Below are 25989 nucleotides of genomic sequence, written 5' to 3'. Positions count from 1 at the left end.
TCCTCCCGACCTGCGGTGGTGTCCTCTCGCAGGTCGGGGTGGCCCGCGATGAATGAATGCCCCGGGAATAAGTTGCCCTGATATTGACGCTCAGATTGTAATTATTTCTCTGGTGCCCAACTTTAATATTCTCCTGAAAGTCCCACTGCAATCCAGTTCCAGTTCCATTGAGGGTGTAAAAGAAAAGATAGCCATCCGTGGCTAACTAAAGAAATAAAGGACGGTATCCAATTAAAAACAAAGGCATACAAAGTGGCCAAAACTAGTGAGTGAACAGAAGATTGGGAAGCTTTTAAAAGTCAGCAAAGAATGACTAAAAAAATCATTAAGAAAGGGAAGATAGACTATGAAAGTAAACTAGCACAAAATATAAAAACAGACAGCAAGAGTTTCTATAGGTATATAAAAAGGAAAACAGTGGCTAAAGTAAATGTTGGTCCCTCAGAGGACGAGAACGGGAATTAGTGATGGGGAACAAAGAGATAGCAGAAACTCTAAACAAATATTTTGTATCAGTCTTTAAGGTAAAGGACACAAGCAATATTCCAACAGTGGATAGTCAAGGGGTTTTCGGGGGGGTGGGGGAAAGAACTTATCATAATCACTAAAAAGTAAGATAATGGGACTAAAGGCGGATACATTCCCTGGACCTGATGACTTGCATCCTACGGTCTTAAGAGAAGTAACGGCAGGGATAGTGGATGCATTGGTTACAATTTACCAAAATTCCCTGGACTCTGGGAGGTCTCAGCAGATTGGAAAACTACAAATGTAACGCCCCTATTTAAAAAAGGAGGCAGACAAAAAGCAGGAAACTAGGCCAGTTAGCCTAACATCTGTGGTTGGGAAAATGTTGGAGTACATTATTAAAGAAACAGTCGCAGGATATTTGGAAAAGCATAATTCGGTCAGGCAGAGTCAGCGTGGATTTATGAAGGGGAAGTCATGTTTGACAAATTTGCTGGAATTCTTTGAGGATGTAACAAACATGGTGGATAAAGGGGAACCAGTGGATGTATATTTGGACCTCCAGAAGGCATTTGACAAGGTGCCACATAAAAGGTTACTGCGCAAGATAAAAGTTCACGGGGTTGGGGGTAATAGATTAGCATGGATAGAGGATTGGCTAACAGAAAACAGAGAGTCGGGATAAATGGTTCATTCTCAGGTTGGCAATCAGTAACTAGTGGGGTGCCGCTGGGACCCCAACTATTTACAATCTATATTAACAACTTGGAAGAAAGGACCGAGTGTAACGTAGCCAAGTTTGCTGACGATGCAAAGATGGGATAAAAAGCAATGTGTGAGGAGGACACAAAATACCTGCAAAACGACATAGACAGGCTAAGTGAGTGGGCAAAAATTTGGCATAATGTTGGAAAGTGTGAGGTCATGCACTTTGGCAAAAAAAAAATCAAAGAGCAAGTTATTATTTAAATGGAGAAAAATTGCAAAGTGCTGCAGTTCAATGGGACCTGGGGATATTTGTGCATGAAACACAAAAGGTTAGTATTCAGGTACAGCAAGTGATCAGGAAGGCCAATGGTATCTTGGCCTTTACTGCAAAGGGGATGGAGTATAAAAGCAGGGAAGTCTTCCTACAATTACAGGGTATTGGTGAGGCCACACCTGGAATACTGCCTTGGTTTCCATATTTACGAAAGGATGTACTTGCTTTGGAGGCAGTTCAGAGAAGGTTCACTAGGTTGATTCCGGAGATGAGGGGATTGACTTACAAGGAAAGGTTGAGTAGAATGGGCCTCTACTCATTGGAATTCAGAAGAATGAGAGGTGATCTTATCGAAACGTATAAGATTATGAGGGGGCTTGACAAGGTGGATGCAGAGAGGATGTTTCCACTGATAGGGGAGACTGGAACTAGGGGGCATAACCTTAGAATAAGGGGCCGCCCATTTAAAACTGAGATGAGGATAAATTTCTTCTTTCAGAGGGGTGTAAATCTGTGGAATTCGCTGCCTCAGAGAGCTGTGGAAGCTGGGACATTAAATAAATTTAAGACAGCGGTAGACAGTTTCTTAACCGATGAGGGATTAAGGGGTTATGGGGAGCGGGCAGGAAAGTGGACCTGAGTCTATAATCAGATCAGCCATGATTGTATTAAATGGCGGAGCAGGCTCCAGCGGCCTTATGGCCTACTCCTGCTCCTATTTCTTATGTTCTTATGTAAAAGGCCGATGATAATCAGCCCTTGATGAATCGACTGACTGTGGCAGATCGGGATGTGATCTTTGGGTTTGAGCTTCCCGTGTGCTAATCTTCTCCTTCTAATACCCTGTAAAAGGAGTTTACAAAAGTCATCACTGTAAGTACAGGATAGAACTTCAGAACATTCTCTCCTTCTTGTTCCTGTCCCGTGGGTCATGCAGCGCCGATACACCTGGGTAATCTGGGCCTGTCACTGATGGTAAAACCCGCAGCTCCCGCCCCGCTGGACACACACGTGACAACCAATGGGCCAATGGTTTTCCTGCTGCCCTCCACGCACCTGGTGCCAGGCTCAATACATGGCCATTCTGTGGTGTTGGTGCACTCCCCGCGTCCGCCACCCCCCACCACTGTTGCCAGGCTCAATACTCGGCCATCCTGTGGGGTGTGTGCCCTCCCCTGGTGCCAGGCTCAATACTCGGCCATTCTGTGGGATTTGTGCCCTCCCCTGGTGCCAGGCTAGATACACGGCCATCCTGTGGGGTCGGTGCCCTCCCCTGGTGCCAGGCTCGGTATACGCCCATCCTGTGGGGTCGGTGCCCTCCCCTTGTGCTAGGCTCGGTATATGGCCATCTTGTAGGGTTTGTGCCCTCCCCTAGTGCCAGGCTACCGCGGTATACACCCATCCTGTGGGGTCGGTGCCCTCCCTTGGTTCCAGGCTCGGTATATGCCATCCTGTGGGGTGGGTGCCCTCCCCTGGTGCCAGGCTCGGTATACACCATCCTGTGGGGTCGGTGCCCTCCCGTGGTGTCAGGCTCGGTGTACGCCCATCCTGTGGGGTGGGTGCCCTCCCCGACATGACATCATAGAGACTGCGTTGCCAGGTTACTGTGTCACACAGCTCGCGTTGCTGGGGTTTGACGTCACACACCCCTTCTTGCCAAGTTGTGATGTCACGCAGCTCATGCTACCGAATTGGTGACGTCATTGGCGCTGAGTGAGTGGCGGCGCGGGTTCGAATCGCAGCCACGCAGCAAGCCGCCTCCGACTGTGGGAGTGGGCGGGGTAAATGGCAGAAACAGGGTCGCGATTGGTGGGCGGCCTGTCAATCAGGTCAATCAGCCAATTGCAGGGGCGGACAACGCCTCCCTGAGCGCGCTGTGAGGCTGCACTGCGCATGTGCGGGATCCCCGCAGGCTGGCCTTTGGTGAAGGTAAACAAAATGGCTGAAAGTGAGCGGAGCTGAGCGGAACCGGGGGGGGGCCGAGGGAGAGTGTCCCGGGGGGGAGGGAGAGTGTACCAGGCGGGTGGGGTGGGGTGGGGAGGGGAGGAGGGCAAAAGAGACACGGGCGCACAGACTGACACAGGAGGCACACCCCCAGAATGACTGGGGAGGGAGGAGACAGACCGGGTGTGAGAGTGGTGGGGGTTCCTGGGAAAGCTGACGGACTCCTGTAATTGTCCCCCACTCCTCTCCCTCTCCCATCCCCTTTCCTCCCCCTCCCCTCGGCTTCTCGTCACCGGGGCCCAGTGAGATCAGACAGAGTGTAACCCGGGGGCCCAGTGAGATCAGACAGAGTGTAACCCGGGGACCCAGTGAGATCAGATAGTGTGTAACCCGGGGACCCAGTGAGATCAGACGGTGTTTAACCCGGGGGCCCAGTGAGATCAGACGGTGTTTAACCCGGGGGCCCAGTGAGATCAGACAGCGTGTAACCCGGGGGCCCAGTGAGATCAGACGGTGTTTAACCCGGGGGCCCAGTGAGATCAGACAGTGTGTAACCCGGGGGCCCAGTGAGATCAGACAGTGTGTAACCCGGGGGCCCAGTGAGATCAGACAGTGTGTAACCCGGGGGCCCAGTGAGATCAGACAGTGTGTAACCCGGGGGCCCAGTGAGATCAGACAGTGTGTAACCCGGGGGCCCAGTGAGATCAGACAGTGTGTAACCCGGGGGCCCAGTGAGATCAGACAGTGTGTAACCCGGGAGCCCAGTGAGATCAGACAGTGTGTAACCCGGGGGCCCAGTGAGATCAGACAGTGTGTAACCCGGGGGCCCAGTGAGATCAGACAGTGTGTAACCCGGGAGCCCAGTGAGATCAGACAGTGTGTAACCCGGGGGCCCAGTGAGATCAGACAGTGTGTAACCCGGGGGCCCAGTGAGATCAGACAGTGTGTAACCCGGGGAGAATTCTGGTGATTTTCTCTAAGTCCAGACGGGCGGGACAGAGATCTGAGGAAAAGGATAAAATCAAACAGAAATACTGGACATATACTTTTCTGAAACTTTGGAAAAACACTTTACATTACATTCCACTTCACAACATTAATCTTCTAATTTTATGCCCTGTGATAATTAGATCCCGGTGAATCACGGAGTGATTGAGAAAGTTCCACAGCTGGAAGGAAACAGGGATTGTGGACTGAGGAACAACAGCAGGTGAACCAGCACAGGATTGTGAGAGCACCAACCAGTGAGCCCCTTCCGATTGAAAGCGCTTCAATAGATCGACTGGGGAGAAAGGTAAGAGAAAGTGCCATTTACTCAGATACACACCGGTCCTGTAGACAGTACACACAGGTTACAAGGTAAGACAGGAAATGAGACCGGGGGAGACTAACCACCGAGTACAATTATCCAGCATGAGGCCGTGCAATGGGATGTGCAGTGAGATCAGTTTCTGTCTCTAAACACAGTCACAGTGAATCTTGTGTGTGTTTTAGAGTAAAGGGCTTTGATCTAAGAGGTGACTCCAGTTTGAGGCAGAGCCCAGCAGATGGACCGGTCTCTGTACATTAGGTGCGGCTGAACTCTCACCGACACCATCAGATCTCAATGTTCAAATATTTCCCATCTGGTGAGAAAGCCAATGGAAAGATTGAACCGGAAGCACATCGTCAATTCACTGATCACGGTGCACAGACCCATCTGAAAGACCAGCACGGCCTATCGCCCACAGAATCAATTATTCATTCATGAACATTTAGAATGATAAGAAAATATATTGATGATGACTTTATATTGATAATTACTAATATTGAAGCATTGATCACTGGAGATACATAGTATTCTAATATACTGAAACAAAGATATGGGGAGTTGCAATTTATTGATTGGCATCGTACTTGACCCCGAGATGAACTTCCGAACCCATATTCTCTCAATCACCAAGTCCGCTTACTTCCACCTCCATAACATCGCCGGTCTCTGCCCCTTCCTCAGTTCATCTGCTCAAACCTTCATCCATGCCTCTGATCGGCCTCATACCTCACACTCTCCGTAAACTTAAGCTTAAACTTTGGGGGCATAGTTTTAAGGTGGTTCTTGGAAGGCTTAGAGGGGATTTGAGTGGGGGTGGGCTTCTTTATGCAGAGGGTTTTGGGGATCTGGAACTCACTGCCTGGAAGAGTGGTGGATACAGAAACCCTCACCACTTTTAAGAGATGGTTGGATGGGCACTTAAAGTGCCGTAACCTGCAGGGTTACAGACCGAGAGCTGGTAATTGGGATTAGACTAGATCACTTCTTGTTGGCTGGCACAGATATAATGGTAAGTGCTGCAGGGAATCGAATATGGCCAGGGTGATCTGGACTAGTTTCGATCACCTGGATGGGTGGGAGAGAAATTTTCCCACATTTTCTTTCCCTAAATTGGCCTGGGTTTTTACCTGTTTTTTTGCCTCTCCCAGGACATCACATGGTTCTGGTTGGGGTGGAGTGTAGAATGTTTCGGTGCAAGGGGTGTCGCAGTTCTATGAGGCGGGCTGGTTGGGCTGGGTGCTATTTACCTTTCCACCATTGTTCATTCTTCATAGGTTTATCTGTAACCTTCAGGGCTGTTGACCGAGGGCCGTGCGGCTCTTTGTCGGCCGGCGCGGACACGATGGTCTGAAATGGCCTCCTTCTGTGCTGTAAATTTCTATGTTTCTTCAACACTTCTGCCCGTATCCTTACTCAAGAACACAAGAAGTAGCAGCAGGTGTTGGCCATACGGCCCCTCCCATCTACTCCGCCATTCAGTAAGATCTCTATTCGATAGAGAATTTTAAAGATTCACAACTCTGAGTGAAGAAATAGCTCCTCCACATAGTCTTAAATGACCGATCTCTTATCCTAATACATAGGAACCCTAACTCTAGACGATCAAGCCCTTGTCAATTCCTCTCAGAATTTTATATGTTTCAATGATATCACCTTCTGTTCTTCTGAACTCCAGAGAATATAGGCCTATTCTACTCAATCTGTCCTCAGCCCTCTCATCCCAACTTGTACCAATTTCCGTTCACCCATCACCCCTGTGCTCGCTGAACTACATTGGCTCCTGGTCCATCAGTGCCTCACTTTCAAAATTCTCATCCTTGTTTTGAAATCCGTCCAGGACCTTGCCCCTCCCTATTGCTGTGACCTCCTCCAGCGTGACAATCCTCAGATCTTTGCATTCCTCCAATTCTGGCCTCTTGAGCAGCCCCAATTTTCAGCAATATTGGTGGCCGTACCTTCAGCTGCTGAGGCCAAAAGCTCTGGAATTCCTCCCTAAACCTCTCCACCTTTAAAATGCTCCTTAATACCTAGCCTTTTGGACCAGCTTTCAGTCACCTGTGCTAATATTTCCTTACGTGACTGGGTGTCAAATTTTGTTTGCTAACAGTCCTGTGAAGTGCCTTGGAACATTTTACTGCATTTAAGGCACGATATAAATGCAATTTGTTGCTGATAACTGAAGATATTTCGAATTGTAATATAACGAAATTACATGCCTGGGGAATTGCAATAGATTGATAACTGCAGAGGAAGAGGATTTTTATGTATTGCTAATAGCGTGCATTCTTTTAATGTGAGGTGGCCCTTGCATATTAGCTACCACACGGGCTTGGCAGAGCAAGGTCTTAGTCCAATGGCAAGGGATCGAAGATGACTGGAGACCAGGCTCTGCTGCATGTTTCCTCTGGCACTGACTCTCACTGGGATACAGTTTCCTCTGGCACTGACTCTTACTAGGATACAGTTTCCTCTGGCACAGTCTCTCACTGGGGTACAGTTTCCTCTGGCACTGACTCTCACTGGAGTACAATTTCCTGTGTCACCGATTCTCTCTGGAATACAGTTTCCTGTAGCACTGATTCTCACTGGAATACAGTTTCCTCTGGCACTGACTCTCACTGGGATACAGTTTCCTGTGTCACTGACTCTCACTGGGATACAGTTTCCTGTAGCACTGACTCTCACTGGGGTACAGTTTCCTCTGGCACTGACACTCACTGGGGTACAGTTTCCTCTGACACTGACTCTCACTGGGGTACAGTTTCCTCTGGCACTGACTCTCACTGGGGTACAGTTTCCTCTGGCACGAACTCTCACTGGGGTACAGTTTCCTCTGGCACGGCCTCTCACTGGGGTACAGTTTCCCCTGGAACGGACTCTCACTGGGGTGCAGTTTCCTCTGGCCCTGACTCTCACTGGGGTACAGTTTCCTCTGGCACTGACTCTCTCTGGGGTACAGTTTCCTCTGACACAGATTTACTGTGTACCTAATTTGTGCTGTCCCTTCCCTGAGAGTGCATGATGGGACAGTTTAGAGGGAGCTTTAACCTGAAACTGATCAGGAGCTGCGGGTGGAAAGTTTTCAGTGCAGTGGCAGATCGTACTGCTGCTGAATTTTAATTGATAAGCTGCCAGCAGTGCGGTCGGGACGGACACCGAAGTGTGCCCTGCGGCAGGGTAGGGGGAATTTTACTCTGTATCTAACCCATACGCCCCCTAGTCTGTGGGAATTTAGTGTGAATTTGAAAGCAACTGCTAGGGTAGATAGAGAGAAATTTATTCTGCTGCTTGGGGTGTCTAGGACGAGGGGACATAAACTTAAAATCCGAGCCAGGCCATTCAGGAGAGATGTTAGGATACACTTCTTCACTCAATGGATGGTTGAAGTGTGGAACTTCCCACAATAAGCAATCGATGCTCGCCCATTGAATAATTCTGGGCCGGTTGTGATGTCTGCCCAATGACCCGTTGCTTGTTCCCTTGGATTGGATCTTTATTTATTCCCTTTGGTTTGTTTTCAGCTTCACTGCTGGACCCACCACTCAAAGCACTTTGTCTGATCTGCCCCTGGGAATGAGCAGACTCCTCCCTCCTCTCCCACACTGCACCGTCTCTCCTCCACTTTCCCCCTTGGTTGTGTTCCACACTCTGGGCCTTGGGCCTTCCCCCGGGATTCTCAGTATGAACAGGGGGATGTGTGTTGAGACAGGCTGTCCCAGCTCTCCACCTTTGAAGGGACATGGAGAGGACCCACTGGGCTGAATGGCCCTGCTTTATGATAACACTGCAGTGCCTAGCAACCAACCTCTCTGAGCCCTGCTCATTATGGGCTAGCAGTTTCTGATGGGACAGTGAAGAGGGAGAAAGACTTGGATTTATTTGGCGCCTTTCACGACCAAAGGACCCCTCAAAGCACTTTACAGCCAATGAAGTACTTTTGGATTGTAGTCACTGTTGTAGTAAGGGAGAGTTACCCTGTATCTAACCCGTGCTGTACCTGCCCTGGGATTGTTTGCTGGGACAGTGTAGAGGGAGCTTTACTCTGTATCTAACCCATGTTGTACATGTCCCGGGACTGTTTGATGGGATAGTATAGAGAGAGTTTTACTCTGAATCAAACCCTGTGCTGTACCTGCCCTGGGAGTTTTTGACAGGATAATGTAAAGGGAGCTTTGCGCTGTATCTAACCCATGTTGTACCTGATCTGGCAGAGTTTGACGGGACAGTTTAGAGGAAGCTTTTCTCTCTATCTAACCCATACTGTAACTGCCTTGGGAGTATTTGATGGGACAGTGTGGTGGGAGCTTTTCTCTGAATCTAACCCATACTGTACCTGCCCTGGGAGTGTTTGATGGGACAGTGTAGATGGAGATTTACTGTGTGCCAAACCTGTGCTAACCTAGCAAGTTGTGAAGAGGACATAACCCTTATCCCCTTATTGTTTAAGAAACTGTCTATTTCTGTCTTAAATTTATTCAATGTCACAGCTTCTACAGCTTTCTGAGGCAGCGAATTCCATAGATTTCGAACCCTGTGAGAGAAGAAATTTCTCCTCATCTCTGTTTTAAATGGGCGGCCCCTTATTCTAAGATCATGCCCTCGAGTTCTAGTCTCCCCCATCAGTGGAAACATCCTCTCTGTATCCACCTTGTCGAGCCCCCTCATAAATTTAGATGTTTCGATAAGATCGCCTCTCATTCTTCTGAACTCCAGTGAGTAGAGGCCCAACCTACTCAACCTTTCCTCATAAGTCAACCCTCTCATCCCCAGAATCAACCGAGTGAACCTTCTCTGAACTGCCTCCAAAGCAACTATATCCTTTCGCAAATATGGAAACCAAAACTGCACGCAGTATTCCAGGTGTGGCCTCACCAACACTATGTATAGCTGCAGCAAGACTTCCCTGCTTTTATACTCCAACCCCTTTGCAATAAAGGCCAAGATACCATTAGCCTTCCTGATCACTTGCTGTATCTGTATACTATCCTTTTGTGTTTCATGCACAAGTACCCCCAGGTCCCGCTGTACTGTGGCGCTTTGCAATCTTTCTCCATTTAAATAATAACTTGCTCTTTGATTTTTTTTCTGCCAAAGTGCATGACCTCACACTTTCCAACATTATACTCCAACTGCCAAATTTTTGCCCACTCACTGAGCCTGTCTATGTCCTTCTGCAGATTTGTTGTGTCCTGCTCACACATTGCTTTTCCTCCCATCTTTGTATTGTCAGCAAACTTGGCTACGTTACATTCAGTCCCTTCTTCCAAGTCGTTAATATAGATTGTAAATAGTTGGGGACCCAACACTGATCTCTGCGGCACCCTACTAGTTACTGGTTGCCAACCAGAGAATGAACCATTTATCCCGACTCTCTGTTCTCTATTAGTTAGCCAATCCTCTATCCATGCTAAATATATTACCCCCAACTCTGTGAACTTTTATCTTGTGCAGCAACCTTTTATGTGGCACCTTGTCAAATGCATTCTGGAAGTCCAAATACACCATATCCACTGGTTCCACTTTATCCACCCTGGTCGTTACATCCTCAAAGAACTCCAGTAAGTTTGTCAAACATGACTTCCCCTTCATAAATCCATGCTGACTCTCCTGACCGAATTTTGCTTATCCAAATGTCCTGCTACTGCTTCTTTAATAATGGACTCTGGCAACATTTTCCCAACCACAGATGTTAGGCTAACTGGTCTGTAGTTTCCTGTTTTTTGTCTGCCTCCTTTTTTAAATAGGGGAGTTACATTTGCAGTTTTCCAATCTGCTGGGACCTCTCCAGAATCCAGGGAATTTTGGTAAATTACAACCAATGCATATACAATCCCTGCCGCTACTTCTCTTAAGACCCTAGGATGCAAGCCATCAGGTTCAGGGGATATATCTGCCTTTAGTCCCATTATCTTACTGAGTACCACCTCCTTAGTGATTATGATTGTGTTAAGTTCCTCCCCCCCCCCCCCCCCCATAGCCCCTTGTCTATCCACTGTTGGAATATTGTTAGTGTCCTCTAACGTAAAGACTGATACAAAATATTTGTTCAGAGTTTCTGCCATCTCCATGTTCCCCATTACTAATTCCCTGGTCTCGTTATCCAAGGGACCAACATTTTCTTTAGCCACTCTTTTCCTTTTTATATACCTATAGAAACTCTTGCTATCTGTTTTTATATTTTGTGCTAGTTTACTTTCATAGTCTATCTTCCCTTCATCATTTTTTTCAGTCATTCTTTGCTGACTTTTAAAAGCTTCCAAGTCTTCTGTCCTCCCACTAGTTTTGGTCACTTTGTATGCCCTTGTTTTTAGTTAGATACCGTCCTTTATTTCTTTAGTTAGCCATCGATGGCTATCTTTTCTCTTGCACCCTTTCCTCATCACTGGAATATATTTTTCTTGAGAGTTGTGAAATATCTCCTTCAATGTACACCACAGTTCATCAACCGTCTTACACTTTAATCTATTTTCCCAGTCCACTTTATCCAACTCTGCCCTCATACCTTCATAGTCTCCTTTATTTAAGCTTACTACGCTGGTTTGAGATCCAACTTGCTCACCCTCCATCTGAATTTGAAATTCAATCATGTTATGATCACTCATTCCGAGGTGATCCTTTACTAGGAGACTGTTTATTAATCCTGTCTCATTACACAGGATCAGATCTAAGATAGCCTGCCTCCTGGTTGGTTCTGTTACATACTGCTCGAGGAACCCGTCCCTTATGCACTCCATGAACAACTCCTCAAGGCTGCCCTGACCAATTTGATTTGTCCAATCAATATGGAAGTTAATATCACCTATGATTATTGCTGTTCTCTTTTTACAAGCCCCCACTATTTCCTGGTTTATACTCCGGCCAACAGAGCTTCTACTGTTCGGGGGCCTATAGACTATGCACACCAGTGACTTTTTCCCCTTATTATTCCTTATCTCCACCCAAACTGTCTCCACACCCTTATCATTTGAGCCAATATCATCTCTCACTTTTGCAGTGATTCCATTCTTTATCAATAGAGCTACCCCACCTCCTTTTCCTTTCTGTCTGTCCTTCCGGATTGTCAAGTACCCCTGAATATTTAATTCCCAGTCCTGGTCACCTTGCAACCACATCTCTCTAATGGCTGTCAGATCATATCCATTTGTCTCAATTTGTGCCGTCAACTTATCTATTTTGTTACAAATGCTACGTGCATTTAGACACAGTGCCTTTAAGTTTGTTTTTTTTTACCTTTTTTTCCTGCTTGTATCCTCTCTCCTTCAAATTCACTTTCTTTATTTTTGCTTTCTAATTCCAGCTTTACTACTCTCCCTATTGAATCTATTTTCAAGTTCCCATCCCCCTGCCAAGCTAGTTTAAACCCTCCCCAACAGCACTAGCAAACCCACCCGCAAGGATATTGGTCCTTGCTATGTTGAGGTGCAACCCGTCCGGCTTGTACAGGTCCCGCCTCCCCCAGAAGCAGTCCCAATGCCTCAGGAAGCTAAAGCCCTCCCGCCTGCACCATCTCTCCAGCCATCTGTACTCACTAGCTCGTGGCACCGGGAGTAATCCAGAGATTACTACCTTTTGAGGTCCTGCTTTTTAATTTCTCTCCTCACTCCCTAAACTCTGCCTGCAGGACCTGATCCCTCTTCCTACCCATGCCATTGGTACCGATGTGAACCATAACCTCTGGCTGTTCAACTCTCCCCCCAGAGTGTAGAGAGAGCTTTACTCTCCACATAACCCGTGCTGTACCTGTCTTGTGAGTGATTGATGGGACACTTCAGAGGGAGCTTTGCTCTGTATCTAACCCATGCTCTACCTGCCCTGTGAGCTTTGATGGGTTGGTGTAGGGGAAGCTTTCCTCTATATCTAACCCATACTCTACCTGCCCTCGTTGTGTCTGATAGGACAGTGTAGAGGGAGGCTTACTCTGTATCTAATCCAAGCTGTACCTGTCCTGGGAGTGTTTGATGGGACAGTGTAGAGGGAGGTTTACTCTATCTAATCTATGCTGAAACTGCCCTGCAAGTGTTTGATGGGACAGTGTAGACGGAGCTTTATTCTGTTTCTGACCCGTGCTGTACCTGCTATAGCAGTGTTTGAGGGGACAGTTAGAGGGAGCTTTAATCGGTACCTAACCCATGCTGTACCTGCCCTGAGAGTATTTGATGGGACAATGTAGAGGGAGCTTTACTTTGTATCTAACCCGTGTTGTACCTGCTCTGCGAGTGTTTGATGGATAATGTAGATGGAGATTTACTCTGTATCTAACCTGTGCTAACTTAACAAGTTGTGAGGAGGACGCAAAGAATCTACAAAGGGATATAGAGAGGCTAAGTGAGTGGGCAAAATCTTGGTAGATGGAGTATAATGTGGGAAAATGTGTGGTTATCCACTTTGGTCGGAGAAATAAAACAGCAAATTATTATTTAAATGGGGAGAGATTACAAAATGCAATAGTACAGAGGGATCTGGGGGTGCTTGTACATTAAACACAAAAAGTTAGTGTGCAGTTACAGCAATTAATTAGGAACACAAATGGAATGTTGTCCTTTATTGCAAGGGGGATGGAGTATAAAAGTAAGAAAGTCCTTCTGCAACTGTACAGGGCATTGGTGAGACTACACCTGGAGTACTGCATACAGTTTGGTCTCCTTATTTCAGGAGGGGTATACTTGCACTGGAAGCAGTTCAGAGAAGGTTCCCGAGGTTGATGACTGAGATGAAGGAGTTGTCATAAGAAGAAAGGTAAAGCAGGTGGGGCCTGTACTCTTTGGAGTTTAGAAGACTTAGAGGTGATCTTATTGAAACATATAAGATTCTGAGGGGGCTTGACAGGGTTGATACAGAGAGGATGTTTCCCCTCGTGGAGGAATCTAGAACTAGGGAGCATAGTTTCAGAATAAGAGGTAGCTCATTTAAAACTGAAATGGAGGAATTTCTTATCTGAGGGACGTGAATCTTTGTAATTCTCTACCTCAGAGAGCTGTGGAGGCTGGGTCATTGAATGTATTTAAGGTGGAGATAGACAGATTTTTGAATGATAAGCGAGTCCAGGGTTATGGGAGCGGGTGGGGAAGTGGAGTTGAGGCCAGGATCAGATCAACCATGATCTTATTGAATGTCGGAGCAGGCTCGAGGGGCCAAATGGCCAACTCCTGCATCTATTTCTTATGTTCTATACCTACCCTTGGAGTGTTTGATGGGACAATGAAAAGGGAGCTTTCCTCTATATTTAATCCAGGCTGTACCTGTCCTGGGAGTGTTTGATGGAACAGTGTAGAAGGAGATTTACTCTGTATCTAACCAGTACTGTACCTGTCCTGGGAGTGTCTGATGGGACAGTATAGAGAGAGGTTTACGCTATCTAATCCGTGTTGTACCTGCCCTGGTGGGATAGTGTACACAGGGCTTTACTCTGTATCTGACCCATGCTGTACCTGCTCTGGGAGTGTTTGGGGTAGTGTAGAGGTAGGTTTACTCTGTATCTAACCTGTGCTGTACCTCCCCTGGGAGTGTTTGATGGGACAGTATAGAGGAAACTTTACTCTGTATCTAACCTGTACTGTACCTCCCCTGGGAGTGTTTGATGGGACAGTATAGAGGGAGCTTTACTTTGTATCTAACCCGTACTGTACCTCCCCTGGGAGTGTTTGATAGGACAGTATAGAGGGAGCTTTACTTTGTATCTAACCCGTGCTGTGTGGGCCCTTGGAGTATTTGATGGGACAGTGAAGTGGGGCCATTAAGACCCAAGGTTGCAAGCCATCACGTCCAGGGGACTTTTCCATCTTTCGTCCCATTATTTTACTGAGCCCTTTTTTTGTGATAGTGATTGCTTTAAGTTCCTCCCTCGCTATAGCCCCTTGATTATCTATTATTGGGATGTTTGTAGTATCTTCTACCGTGAAGCCTGACACAAATTATTTGTTCAAAGTCTCTGCCATTTCCCTGTTCTCCATTATTAATTCCCCAGTCTCATTCTCCAAGGGACCAACGTTTACTTTAGTTACCCTATCCTTTTTACATACCTGTAGAAGCTCATACGATCTTTTTTATATTGCTTGCAGGTTTACTCTCATAATCTATCTTCCCTCTCTATTATTTCTTTAGTCATCATTTGCTGTTTTTAAAATATTTGCCAATGCTCCGGCCTCCCACTGATCTTGGCCACTTTGTATGACATTGTTTTCAAATTGATACCATCCTTTACTTCCTTCGTTAGCCACGGATGATTCTCCCTTCGCTTAAAGTCTTTCCTTCTCACTGAAATATATTTTTGTTGAGTTATGAAATATCTCCTTTATTGTCTGTCACTGCTTCTCAACTGTCTTACACTTTAATCTATTTTCCCAGTTGACTTAAGCCAACTTTTTTTTTTTAATACGTTCATGGGATGTGGGCGTCGCTGGCAAGGCCAGCATTTATTGCCCATCCCTAATTGCCCTTGAGAAGATGGTGGTAAGCCACCTTCATGAACTGCTGCAGTCCGTGTGGTGATGGTAGTGCCACAGTGCTGTTAGGGAGGGAGTTCCAGGAATTTGACCTCGCGACGATGAAGGAATGGCGATATGCTTTCAAGTCAGGATGGTGTATGACATGGTGGGGAATGTGCAGGTGGTGGTGTTCCCATGCGCTTGCTGCCCTTGTCCTTCTCGATGTTGGAGGTCGCGGGTTTGGGAGGTGATGCTGAAGAAGCCTTGGCGAGTTGCTGCAGTGCATCTTGTAGATGGTACACACTGCAGCCACGGTACGCCGGTGGTGGAGGGAGTGGATGTTTAAGGTGGTGGATGGGGTGCCAATCAAGCGGGCTGCTTTGTCCTGGATTGTGTCGAGCTTCTTGAGTGTTGTTGGAGCTGCACTCATCCAGGCAAGTGGAGAGTATCCCATCACACTCCTGGCTTGTGCCTTGTAGATGATGGAAAGGCTTTGGGGAGTCAGGAGATGACACACTCACCGCAGAATACCCAGCCTCTGACCTGCTCGTGTTGCCACAGTATTTATTTGGCAGGTCCAGTTAAGTTTCTGGTCAATGGTGACCCCAGGATGTTGATGGTAGGGGATTCGGCGATGGTAATGCCATTGAATGTTAAGGGGCGGTGGTTAGACTCTCACTTGTTGGATATAGTCATTGTCAGGCACTTGAGTGGCGCGAATGTCACTTGCCCAAGTCTGAATGTTGTCCAGGTCTTGCTGCAAGCGGGCATGGACTGCTCCATTATCTGAGGAGTTGCAAATGGAACTGAATACTGTGCAGTTATCAGCGAACATCCCCAGTTCTGCTTTCATACCTTATAGTCGCCTTTATTTAGAATCAGGTTTGAGGTCTGACTTTCTCACCCTCCAACTGAATTTGAAATTCAACCATGTTATGTTCACTTTTTCTGAGAGGATCTTTTACTATGAGATAATTTATTAATCTTGTCTCATTACACGGTACCAGATCTAAGATAGCCTGCTCCCTGATTGGTTTCTTCAACTTACTCTTCAAGGAAACCATCCCGGATACACTCTTATAAACTCTTCCTCAAGTCGACCTTGGCCAACTTGATTTGTCTAATCAACATGAAGATTAAAGTCGCTCATGATTATTGCCGTACCTTTCTTACAAGCCTCCATTATTTCTTGATTTATACTCCGTCCAACAGTGTAGCTACTGTTAGGGGGCCTATGGACTACGCCCACCAGTGACTTCTTCCCCTTATTATTTCTTATCTCCACTCAAACTGATTCTACATCTTGATCTTCTGAGCCAATATCATTTCTCACTACTGCACTGATCTCATCCTTTATTGACAGAACTACCTCACCTTTTCCTTTCTGTCTATCCTTCTGAATTGTTAAATACCCCTGAATATTCAGTTCCCAGCCTTGGTCACCTTGCAACCACGTTTCTGTAATGGCTGTCAGATCATACCCACTTGTATCTATTTGTCTTGTCAACTCATCTATCTTGTTACAAATGTTTCGTGCATTCAGATAAAGAGCTTTTAATTTTGTCTTTTTACCATTTTCCCCTGCTTTGACCCTACTTTCTGTTACACTCTTATTTTATACATTCTGTCCCTTCCTGTCACAGTCTGGTTATCATTTCCCCCACTGCTACCCTGCTCTATTGCCTTCTCCTTGCTCTTTGACTTTTCAAATTTCTGCTAGCCTGAACCCTCTTTCCCCCCCACCCCCCCCAGTACTGGTGCCAGTGCCCCATGAACCGAAACCCATTTCTCCCACACCAGTCTTTGAGCCACGTGTCCATCTCTCTGATCTTATTTACCCTATGCAAATTTGCTTGTGGCACGGGTAGTAATCCAGAGATTATTGCCTTTGTGGTTCTGCTTTTTAATTTAGCCCCTAGCTGCTCAAAATCCCTCAGCAGAACCTCTTTCTTTGTTCTGTCTATGTCATTGGTCCCTACGTGGACCACGACAACTGGATCTCCCCCCTCCCACTCTCCAGCCCGGAGGAGATGTCCTTAACCTTGGCACCGGGCAGACAACACAACCTTCGGGACTCCCGCTCTCGGCTGCAGAGAACAGTATCTATCCCCCGAACTATACTCTTTCCTACCACTACAGCATTTATTTTTACTCCCCCCATTGAATGGCCTCCTGTACCACGGCGCTGTGGTCAGGTTTGCTCATCCTCCCTGCAGTCCCAGCCCTCGTCCAAACAGGGAACAAGAATCTCGTACCTGTTGGACAATTGCAAGGGCTGAGGCTCCTCCATCACTACCTCCTGGGTCCCCACAGCTGCCTCGCTCATAGTCACACCCTCCTGTCCCTGACCACGGACCAAATTTGAATGAATTAATCTAAGGGGTGTGACTGCCTCCTGGAACACAGGGTCCAGGTAAGTCTCCCCCTCCCTGATGTGTCGCAGTGTCTGCAACTCGGACTCCAGCTCATCAACGCGGAGCCGAAGTTCCTCGAGCAGCCAACACTTACTGCAGATGTGGTCGCCGTGGACCTCAATGGGGTCAACCAGCTCCCACATGTAGCAGCAGTAACACATCGCCTGCCCTGCCATCTGGAATGGATTTAATTAAGTTTTCACGTTTTGAAAGTTTAGATTTTTAATCCCAGCTCTTAATTTAAACCAATGGCCAAGAAAAGAGAGAAAAACTGACCAACCAATCACTTCCCTGCTTTCCTGTGACATCACACTTTGAATCTTTTTACTTCTTATCCTCCCAGGTCACTTGGTGCTGTTTCGGCTGTCTGCTCAGCTGACTCACGCCCTTTGTAGGCTTACCGCTGCTCCCACTCTGTGCCCTTTCCGAAGTCCCGCTGCTCGGCTGACTCACGCCCTTTGTAGGCTTACCGCTGCTCCCACTCTGTGCCCTTTCCGAAGTCCCACTGCTCGGCTGACTCACGCCCTTTGTAGGCTTACTGCTGCTCCCACTCTCTGGCCCTTTCCGAAGTCCCACTGCTCGGTTGACTCACGCCCTTTGTAGGCTTACTGCTGCTCCCACTCTCGGGCCCTTTCCGAAGTCCCGCTGCTCGGCTGACTCACGCCCTTTGTAGGCTTACCGCTGCTCCCACTCTCGGGCCCTTTCCGAAGGGATGGACGCAAGTAGGTTTTCCTCCTCGTGTTGGTTCTCTCACCACCTGCTGCAGGCCCAGTCTGGCAGCTATGTCCTTCAGGACTCGGTCAGTAGTGGTGCTGCCGAGCCAGTCTTGATGGACATTGAAGTCCCCCACCCAGAGTACATTCTGTGCACCTTGCTACTCTCAGTGCTTCTTCCAAGTGGTGTTCAACATGGAGGAGCACTGATTCATCAGCTGAGGGAGGGCGGTGGGTGGTAATCAGCAGGAGGTTTCCTTGCCCATGCTTGACCTCGAGCCACGAGACTTCATGGGGTCCGGAGTCAATGTTGAGGACTCCCAGGGCCACACCCTCCCAACTGTATACTACTGTGCTGCCACCCCTGGTGGATCTGTCCTGACGGTGGGACAGGACATACCCAGGGATGGTGATGGAGGAGTCTGGGACATTGGCTGAAAGGTATGATTCTGTGAGTATGACGATGTCAGGCTGTTGCTTGACTAGTCTGGGACATCTCTCCCAATTTTGGCACAGGTCCCCAGATGTTGGTGGGAAAGACTGGGCTGGGTGCGCCGTTGTTATGTCCGTAACCGGGGCGGAGGTTGATGCCGGGTGGTCCGTCCGATTTTATCCTTATTATTGATTTTCGTAGCGGTGGATCAATTGATGAATCAGTATGGTCTTGAATGGCAGAGCAGGGTCGAGGAGACAAATGGCCTACTCCTGCTTCTAATTTTTATGTGTTTATACCTTAGCCCAGATCATTTCTCTATATTAAGAGCAATGGTCCCAACACTGACCCTGGGGACACCACTGTTTACATCCCTCCAGTCTGAAGAACATCCATTAACCACTACTCTCTGTTTTCTGGCCTTTACCCAACTTCCTCTCCACACGGCCCCACTCCCTTTAATACCGTGAGCCTTAATTTGATCAATAAGGCTCCTGTCCGGCACCTTATCAAACACCTTTTGACCATCCATCTACACAACATCCCCTGCATTTCCTTTCTCACTGCACTGTGTTATTTCCTGCAATAATCCCTGCTGTCTGTCCTGAATCAACCCATTTCACTACCAAATGTTGCAACGTTTACTTCTGTAGCCAGAATCCCCCGCGCAGGGGTAAAGTGCTCTATCAATGACAACAGGAGCCCAGACGCGGGACCGGGCTGTGCTCTGAGCAGGTGCAGTGCCAGTGGTGGAGGTGGTCAGAGGCGGAAGAGACGTTCTGCGAGTCGGTAGGAGCTTGTGGGCTCAGCGGAGGAATTGGACCCCTGGGTGGGCTGGGCAGCTTCATAAATACCTGGTGTAGGCCTCAGGCCCCGAATACGAGCCCGCAGGCCCCATGTTTGACCCGCGGTGATAGACCCGACTGCTTGGGGTAACTAGCCAAATTCTTGGACAGGATCAGGGTGCCTGCGCGGCTATCTTGCTACAGGAGCAGAGGGTGGGCGGGGCTTTAGAGTCCCAGTGACCAGGAGAGAAAATCATTCCTCATTTATTCTCAGTCTGCACACTAGGAATGTAGAACTGAACTCAACCAGAGAAGAGGGAGTGAGAAAACAGCAGATGGAAGAAAGAAATGATGGAGATGGTGCGATGACTTTGGATTTCAGCAGCAGGAGGAGGGAGAGTGTGTGGGACGGGAATTTACAGCTTTGGGGGAACAAGAGAGGAAAGAATGTTCTGTAGAAACTAGGATTGTCTGTCCTCCATTTCTATCCTGCACTTCCAGTGCTGACTTTTGTAAACTCCTTTTACAGGATATTAGAAAAGGAGGATTTGCAGATGGGAAACTCCAACCAATCATATCGAGATCTGACAGAGTCACTCGATTCACCTGTATATCATCGGCCTTTGAATGTGGAAGGAGAAACATTTGTCTGTTCTGTCTGTGGGAAAAGATTTTCAACATCAGTGACTGGTAAAGCACCGAGACACACACCCGAGTGAGAGTGTTCCAGTGCACTGACTGTGGAAAGAGCTTTAACCAGTTACACAGCCTGAAAAAACATCGCACTATTCACAGCGGGGAGAAACCGTACATGTATTGTGTGTGTGGACGAGGCTTCAACTGATCGTCCAACCTGGAGAGACACAAGGACACCTGCACCATGGAGAAACCGTGGAAATGTGGAGATTGTGGGAAGGGATTCAATTACCCATCTGAGCTGGAAACTCATCGACGCAGTCACACCGGAGAGAGGCCGTTCACCTGTCTCGTGTGTGGGAAGGGATTCACTCGTTCATCCGCTCTGTTGGTACACCAGCGAGTTCACACTGGGGAGAGGCCATTCATCTGTCCTGTGTGCGGGAAGGGATTCACTCGTTCATCCCACCTGCGAGCACACCAGCGAGTTCACACTGGGGAGAGGCCGTTCACCTGCTCGGTGTGTGAGATGAGATTCACTCGTTCATCCCACCTGCTAGCACACCAACGTATTCACACTGGGGAGAGGCCATTTACCTGTCCCATGTGTGGGAAGGGCTTCACTCAGTCATCCAGCCTGCGGGCACACCTGTGCACTCACACTGGGGAGAGGCCATTCACCTGCTCCGAGTGTGGGAAGGACTTTACTTGTTTATCCAACTTGCTGACACACCAACGCATTCACACTGGGGAGAGACCGTTCATCTGTTCTGAATGTGGAAAGGGTTTCGTTCGATCATCCCAGCTGCTAGCACACCAGCAAGTTCACACTGGGGAGAAGCCGTTCACCTGCTCCGAGTGTGGGAAGGGATTCACTGATTCATCCACCCTGCTGACACACCAACGCATTCACACTGGGGAGAGACCGTTCATCTGCTCTGAATGTGGGAAGGGATTCACTCGAACATGTGACCTGCTGACACACCAGCGAATTCACAGGGGACTGCAGGGGTTGGACTCTGCTGTTATTGTTGCTGGACTGAACATCCCGGACTGAACCATGTTCACTCGGACAGTTGGGGTTTGTTGCCGCTGGTGTAATTAATCCCTGCAACTGGGCTGGAGTTTAATTTTCTGGATATCATAGAATGGTTACAGCAGAGAAGGAGGCCTTTCGGACCGTCGAGCCTGTGCCGGCTCTCTGCAAGAGCACTTCAGCTAGTCCCACTCCCTGCCCTTTCCCCGTAGCCCTGCAAATGCTTTATTTCCGGTACTTATCCAATTCACTTTTTGAAAGCCAAGATTGAATCTGCCTCCACCAGCCTTTCAGGCCGTGCATTCCAGATCCTAAACACTCGCTGCGTAAAAAAAGTTTTTTCTCGTGTTGCCTTTGGTTCTTTTGCCGATCACCTTGAATCTGTGTCCTCTGGTTCTCGACCCTTCCGCCAATGGGAATATTTTCTCTCTACTCTGTCCAGACCCCTCATGATTTTATCAAATCTCTCAACCTTCTCTGTTCTAAGACCACCCCCAGGTTCTTCAGTCTATCCATGTAACTGAAGTCCCTCATCCCGCAAATCTTGTTGTGCGAGGCCCCTTGGGAAATAATGACCATAATATGGTAGAATTCTTTATTAAGATGGAGAGTGACACAGTTAATTCATAGACTCGGGTCCTGAACTTGGGGAAAGGTAACTTCGATGGTATGAGACGTGAATTGGCTGGAATAGACTGGTGAGTGATACTTAAAGGGTTGACGGTGGATAGGCAATGGCAAACATTTAAAGATCACGTGGATGAACTTCAACAATTGTACATCCCTGTCTGGAGTAAAAATAAAACGGGGAAGGTGGCTCAACCGTGGCTAACAAGGGAAATTAAGGATAGTGTTAAATCCAAGGAAGAGGCATATAAATTGGCCAGAAAAAGCAGCAAACCTGAGGACTGGGAGAATTTTGCAATACAGCAGAGGAGGACAAAGGGTTTAGTTAGGAGGGGGAAAATAGAGTATGAGAGGAAGCTTGCTCGGAACATTAAAAACTGACTGCAAAAGCTTCTATAGATGTGTGAAGAGACAAAGATTAGTGAAAACATTGCAGTCAGATTCGCGTGAATTTATAATGGGGAACAAAGAAATGGCAGACCAGTTAAACAAATACTTTGGTTCTGTTATCACGAAGGAAGACACACATAACCTTCTGGAAATACAAGGGAACCGAGGATCTAGGAAGAAGGAGGAACTGAAGGATATCCTTATAAAGCGGGAAATTGTGTTAGGGAAATTGATGGGATTGAAGGCCGATAAATCCCCAGGGCCTGATAGTCTGCATCCCAGAGTACTTAAGGAAGTGGCCATAGAAATAGTGGATGCATTGGTGGTCATTTTCCAACAGTCTATCGACTCTGGATCGGTTCCTATGGACTTGAGGGTAGCTAATGTAACACCACTGTTTAAAAAAGGAGGGAGAAAGAAAACGGGTAATTATAGACCGGTTAGCCTGACATCAGTAGTGGGGAAAATGTTGGAATCAATTATTAAAGATGAAATAGCAGCGCATTTGGAAAGCAGTGACAGGATCGTTCCAAGTCAGCATGGATTTATGAAAGGGAAATCATGCTTGACAAATCTTCTGGAAGTTTTTGAGGATGTGGACAAAATTAGTGGAGTGGACAAGGGAGAACCAGTCGATGTGTGTATTTGGACTTTCAAAAGGCTTTTGACAAGGTCCCACACAAGAGATTGGTGTGCAAAATTAAGGCACATGGTATTGGGGGTAATGTACTGACGTGGATAGAGAACTGGTTGGCAGACATGAATCAAAGAGTGGAAATAAACGTGTCCTTTTCAGAATGGTAGACAGTGACTAGTGGGGTGCCGCAGGGTTCAGTGCTGGGACCCCAGCTATTTACAATATACATCAATGATTTGGATGAAGGAATTGAATGTACTATCTCCAAGTTTGCAGATGACACTAAACTGGGTGGCGGTGTGAGCTGTGAGGAGGATGCTTAGAGGCTGCAGGGTATCTTGGACAGGTTATGTGAGTGGGCAAATGCATGGCAGATGCAGTATAATGTGGATAAATGTAAGGTTATCCACTTGGGGGCAAAAACACAAAGGCAGAATATTATCTGAATGGCAGCAGATTAGGAAAGGGGGAGGTGCAACGAGACCTGGGTGTCATGGTTCATCAGTCATTGAAAGTTGGCATGCAAGTACAGCAGGCGGTGAAGGCAGCAAATGGTATGTTGGCCTTCATAGCTAGGGGATTTGAGTATAGGAGCAGGGAGGTCTTACTGCAGTTGTACAGGGCCTTGGTGAGGCCTCACCTGGAATATTGTGTTCAATTTTGGTCTCCTAACCTGAGGAAGGACGTTCTTGCTATTGAGGGAGTGCAGCGAAGGTTCACCAGACTGATTCCTGGGATGGTGGGACTGACATATGAGGAGAGACTGGATCAACTAGGCCTTTATACACTGAAGTTTAGAAGGATGAGAGGGAATCTCACAGAAACTTACAAGATTCTGACGGGACTGGACAGGTTAGATGCGGGAAGAATGTTCCCAATGATGGAAAAGTCCAGAACCAGGGAACACAGTCTTTGGATAAGGGGTAGGCCTTTTAGTACTGAGATGAGGAGAAACTTCTTCACTCAGAGTTGTTAACCTGTGGAATTCTCTACCACAGAGAGTTGATGATGCCAGTTCATTGGATATATTCAAGAGGGAGTTAGATATGGCCCTTATGGCTAAAGGGATCAAAGGGGTATGGAGAGAGAGCAGGAAAGAGGTACTGAGGGAATGATCAGCCATGATCTTATTGGATGGTGGTGCAGGCTCGAAGTGCAGAATGGCCTACTCCTACACTCATTTTCTATGTTTCTTAATCATTCTTGTAAATCTTTTCTGCTCCCTCTGTCAAACAACTGTCAAATAAATTAGCTTTGTTTCCTACATACAGTGAATCGATTCCTTGATTTCTCCATGGGGAGGCTAATTATGTCCTGTTATCGACTGTTCCATTTTTAAGCTTTTTCTCCTTTGTCAAAGGAAGACTTGTATTTATAAAATGCTTTTCACAGCCTCTGTTTTAGTGATGTTGGTTGAGGGATAAATGTTGACCAGGACACCGGAGAGATATTTTTTCTTCAAAATAATGTCATGGAATCTTTTACACCCACTTGAGAGGTCAGATGGGTCTGATTCGTTTTTTTATTCGTTCAAGGGATGTAGGCATCGCTGGTAAGGCCAGCGTTGCTGGTTAAAGAGGAGATTAACACAATAGTAAGGAAGGACATTGGCTTGGATGATGTGGAATCTGTATGGGTAGAGCTGCAGAAAACGCTAGTGGGAGTTGTGCACTGACCACCAAACAGTAGTAGTGAGGTTGGGGTTGGCATCACACAGGAAATTAGGGATGCGTACAATAAAGGTAGAGCAGTTATCATGGGTGACTTTAATCTACATATAGATTGGGTTAACCAAACTGGTCGCAATACGGTGGAGGAGGATTGCCTGGAGTGTCTAAGGGATGGTTTTCTAGACCATTATGTCGAGGAACCAACTAGTGAATTGGCTAGAATAGACTAGCGAATGATACTTAAAGGGTTGATGGTGGATAGGCAATGGTAGACATTTAAAGATCACATGGATGAACTTCAACAATTGGACATCCCTGTCTGGCGTAAAAATAAAACGGGGAAGTTGGCTCAACCGTGGCTAACGAGGGAAATTAGGGGATAGTGTTAAATCCAAGCAAGAGGCATATAAATTGGCCAGAAAAAGCAGCAAACCTGAGGACTGGGAGAAATTTAGAATTCAGCAGAGGACAAAGCATTTAATTAGGAGGGAGAAAATAGAGTATGAGAGGAAGCTTGCCGGGAACATAAAAACTGACTGCAAAAGCTTCCACAGATATGTGAAGAGAAAAAGATTAGCGAAGACAAATGTAGTCCCTTGCAGTCAGAATCAGGTGAATTTATAATGGGGAACAAATAAATGGCAGACCAAATGAACAAATACTTTGGTTCTGTCTAAACTAAGGAAGACACAAATAACTTTCCAGAAATTCTAGGGGACCGAGGGTCTAGCGAGAAGGGGGAACTGAAGGAAATCCTTATTAGTCAGGAAATTGTGTTCAGGAAATTGATGGGATTGAAGGACGATAAATCCCCAGGGCCTGATAGTCTGCATCACAGAATACTTAAGGAAGTGGCCCTAGAAATAGTGGATGCATTGGTGGTCATTTTCGAACATTCTATAGACTCTAGATCAGTTCCTATGGATTGGAAGGTAGTGAATGTAAAACCACTTTTTCAAAAAATGAGGGAGTGAGAAAACAGGGAATGATAGACCGGTTAGCCTGACATCGGTAGTGGGGAAAATGTTGGAATCAATTATTAAAGATGTAATAGCAGCGGCTTTGGAAAGCAGTGAATGGCTCGGTCCAAGTTGGCATGGATTTATGAAAGGGAAATCATGCTTGACAAATCTTCTCAAAAATGTTGAAGATGTAACTAGAAGAGTGGACAAGGGAGAACCAGTGGATGTGGTGTATTTGGACTTTCAAAAGGCTTTTGACAAGGTCCCACATGAGATTAGTGTACAAAATTAAAGCACATGGTATTGGGGGTAATGTATTGACGTGGATAGAGAACTGGTTGGCAGACTAGAGGCAAAGATTAGAAATAAACGGGTTTTTTTCAAAATGGCAGGCCGTGACTAGTGGGGTACCGTAAGTTTCAGTGCTGGGACCCCAGCTATTGACAATATACATTAATGATTTAGACGAAGGAATTGAATGTAATATTGCCAGGTTTGCAGACGACACCAAGCTGGGTGGCAGTGTGAGCTGTGAGGACGATGCTCAGAGGCTGCA

The 25989-nt window shown here is 47.0% G+C and overlaps 2 protein-coding genes across 2 annotated transcripts in view; both read left to right on the top strand.

Moving 5' to 3' along the window:
- The window catches only part of LOC139257437 (zinc finger protein 721-like), an 81631-nt gene that overhangs the window by 44548 nt on the left and 11094 nt on the right, over positions 1-25989 (top strand). The window lies entirely within an intron of this gene.
- Positions 4265-24067, top strand: LOC139257439 (zinc finger protein 239-like). The gene is made up of 2 exons (XM_070874495.1): positions 4265-4688; positions 20005-24067. The coding sequence occupies exon 2, from the start codon at positions 20356-20358 to the stop codon at positions 21166-21168; it is 813 nt and encodes a 270-aa protein (XP_070730596.1). The 5' UTR covers positions 4265-4688; positions 20005-20355; the 3' UTR covers positions 21169-24067.

The sequence above is a fragment of the Pristiophorus japonicus genome, unplaced genomic scaffold (genome assembly GCF_044704955.1).
Source record: "Pristiophorus japonicus isolate sPriJap1 unplaced genomic scaffold, sPriJap1.hap1 HAP1_SCAFFOLD_842, whole genome shotgun sequence".
NCBI classification, from domain to species: domain Eukaryota; kingdom Metazoa; phylum Chordata; class Chondrichthyes; family Pristiophoridae; genus Pristiophorus; species Pristiophorus japonicus.
This window is presented reverse-complemented; position numbering and strand designations above follow the sequence as displayed.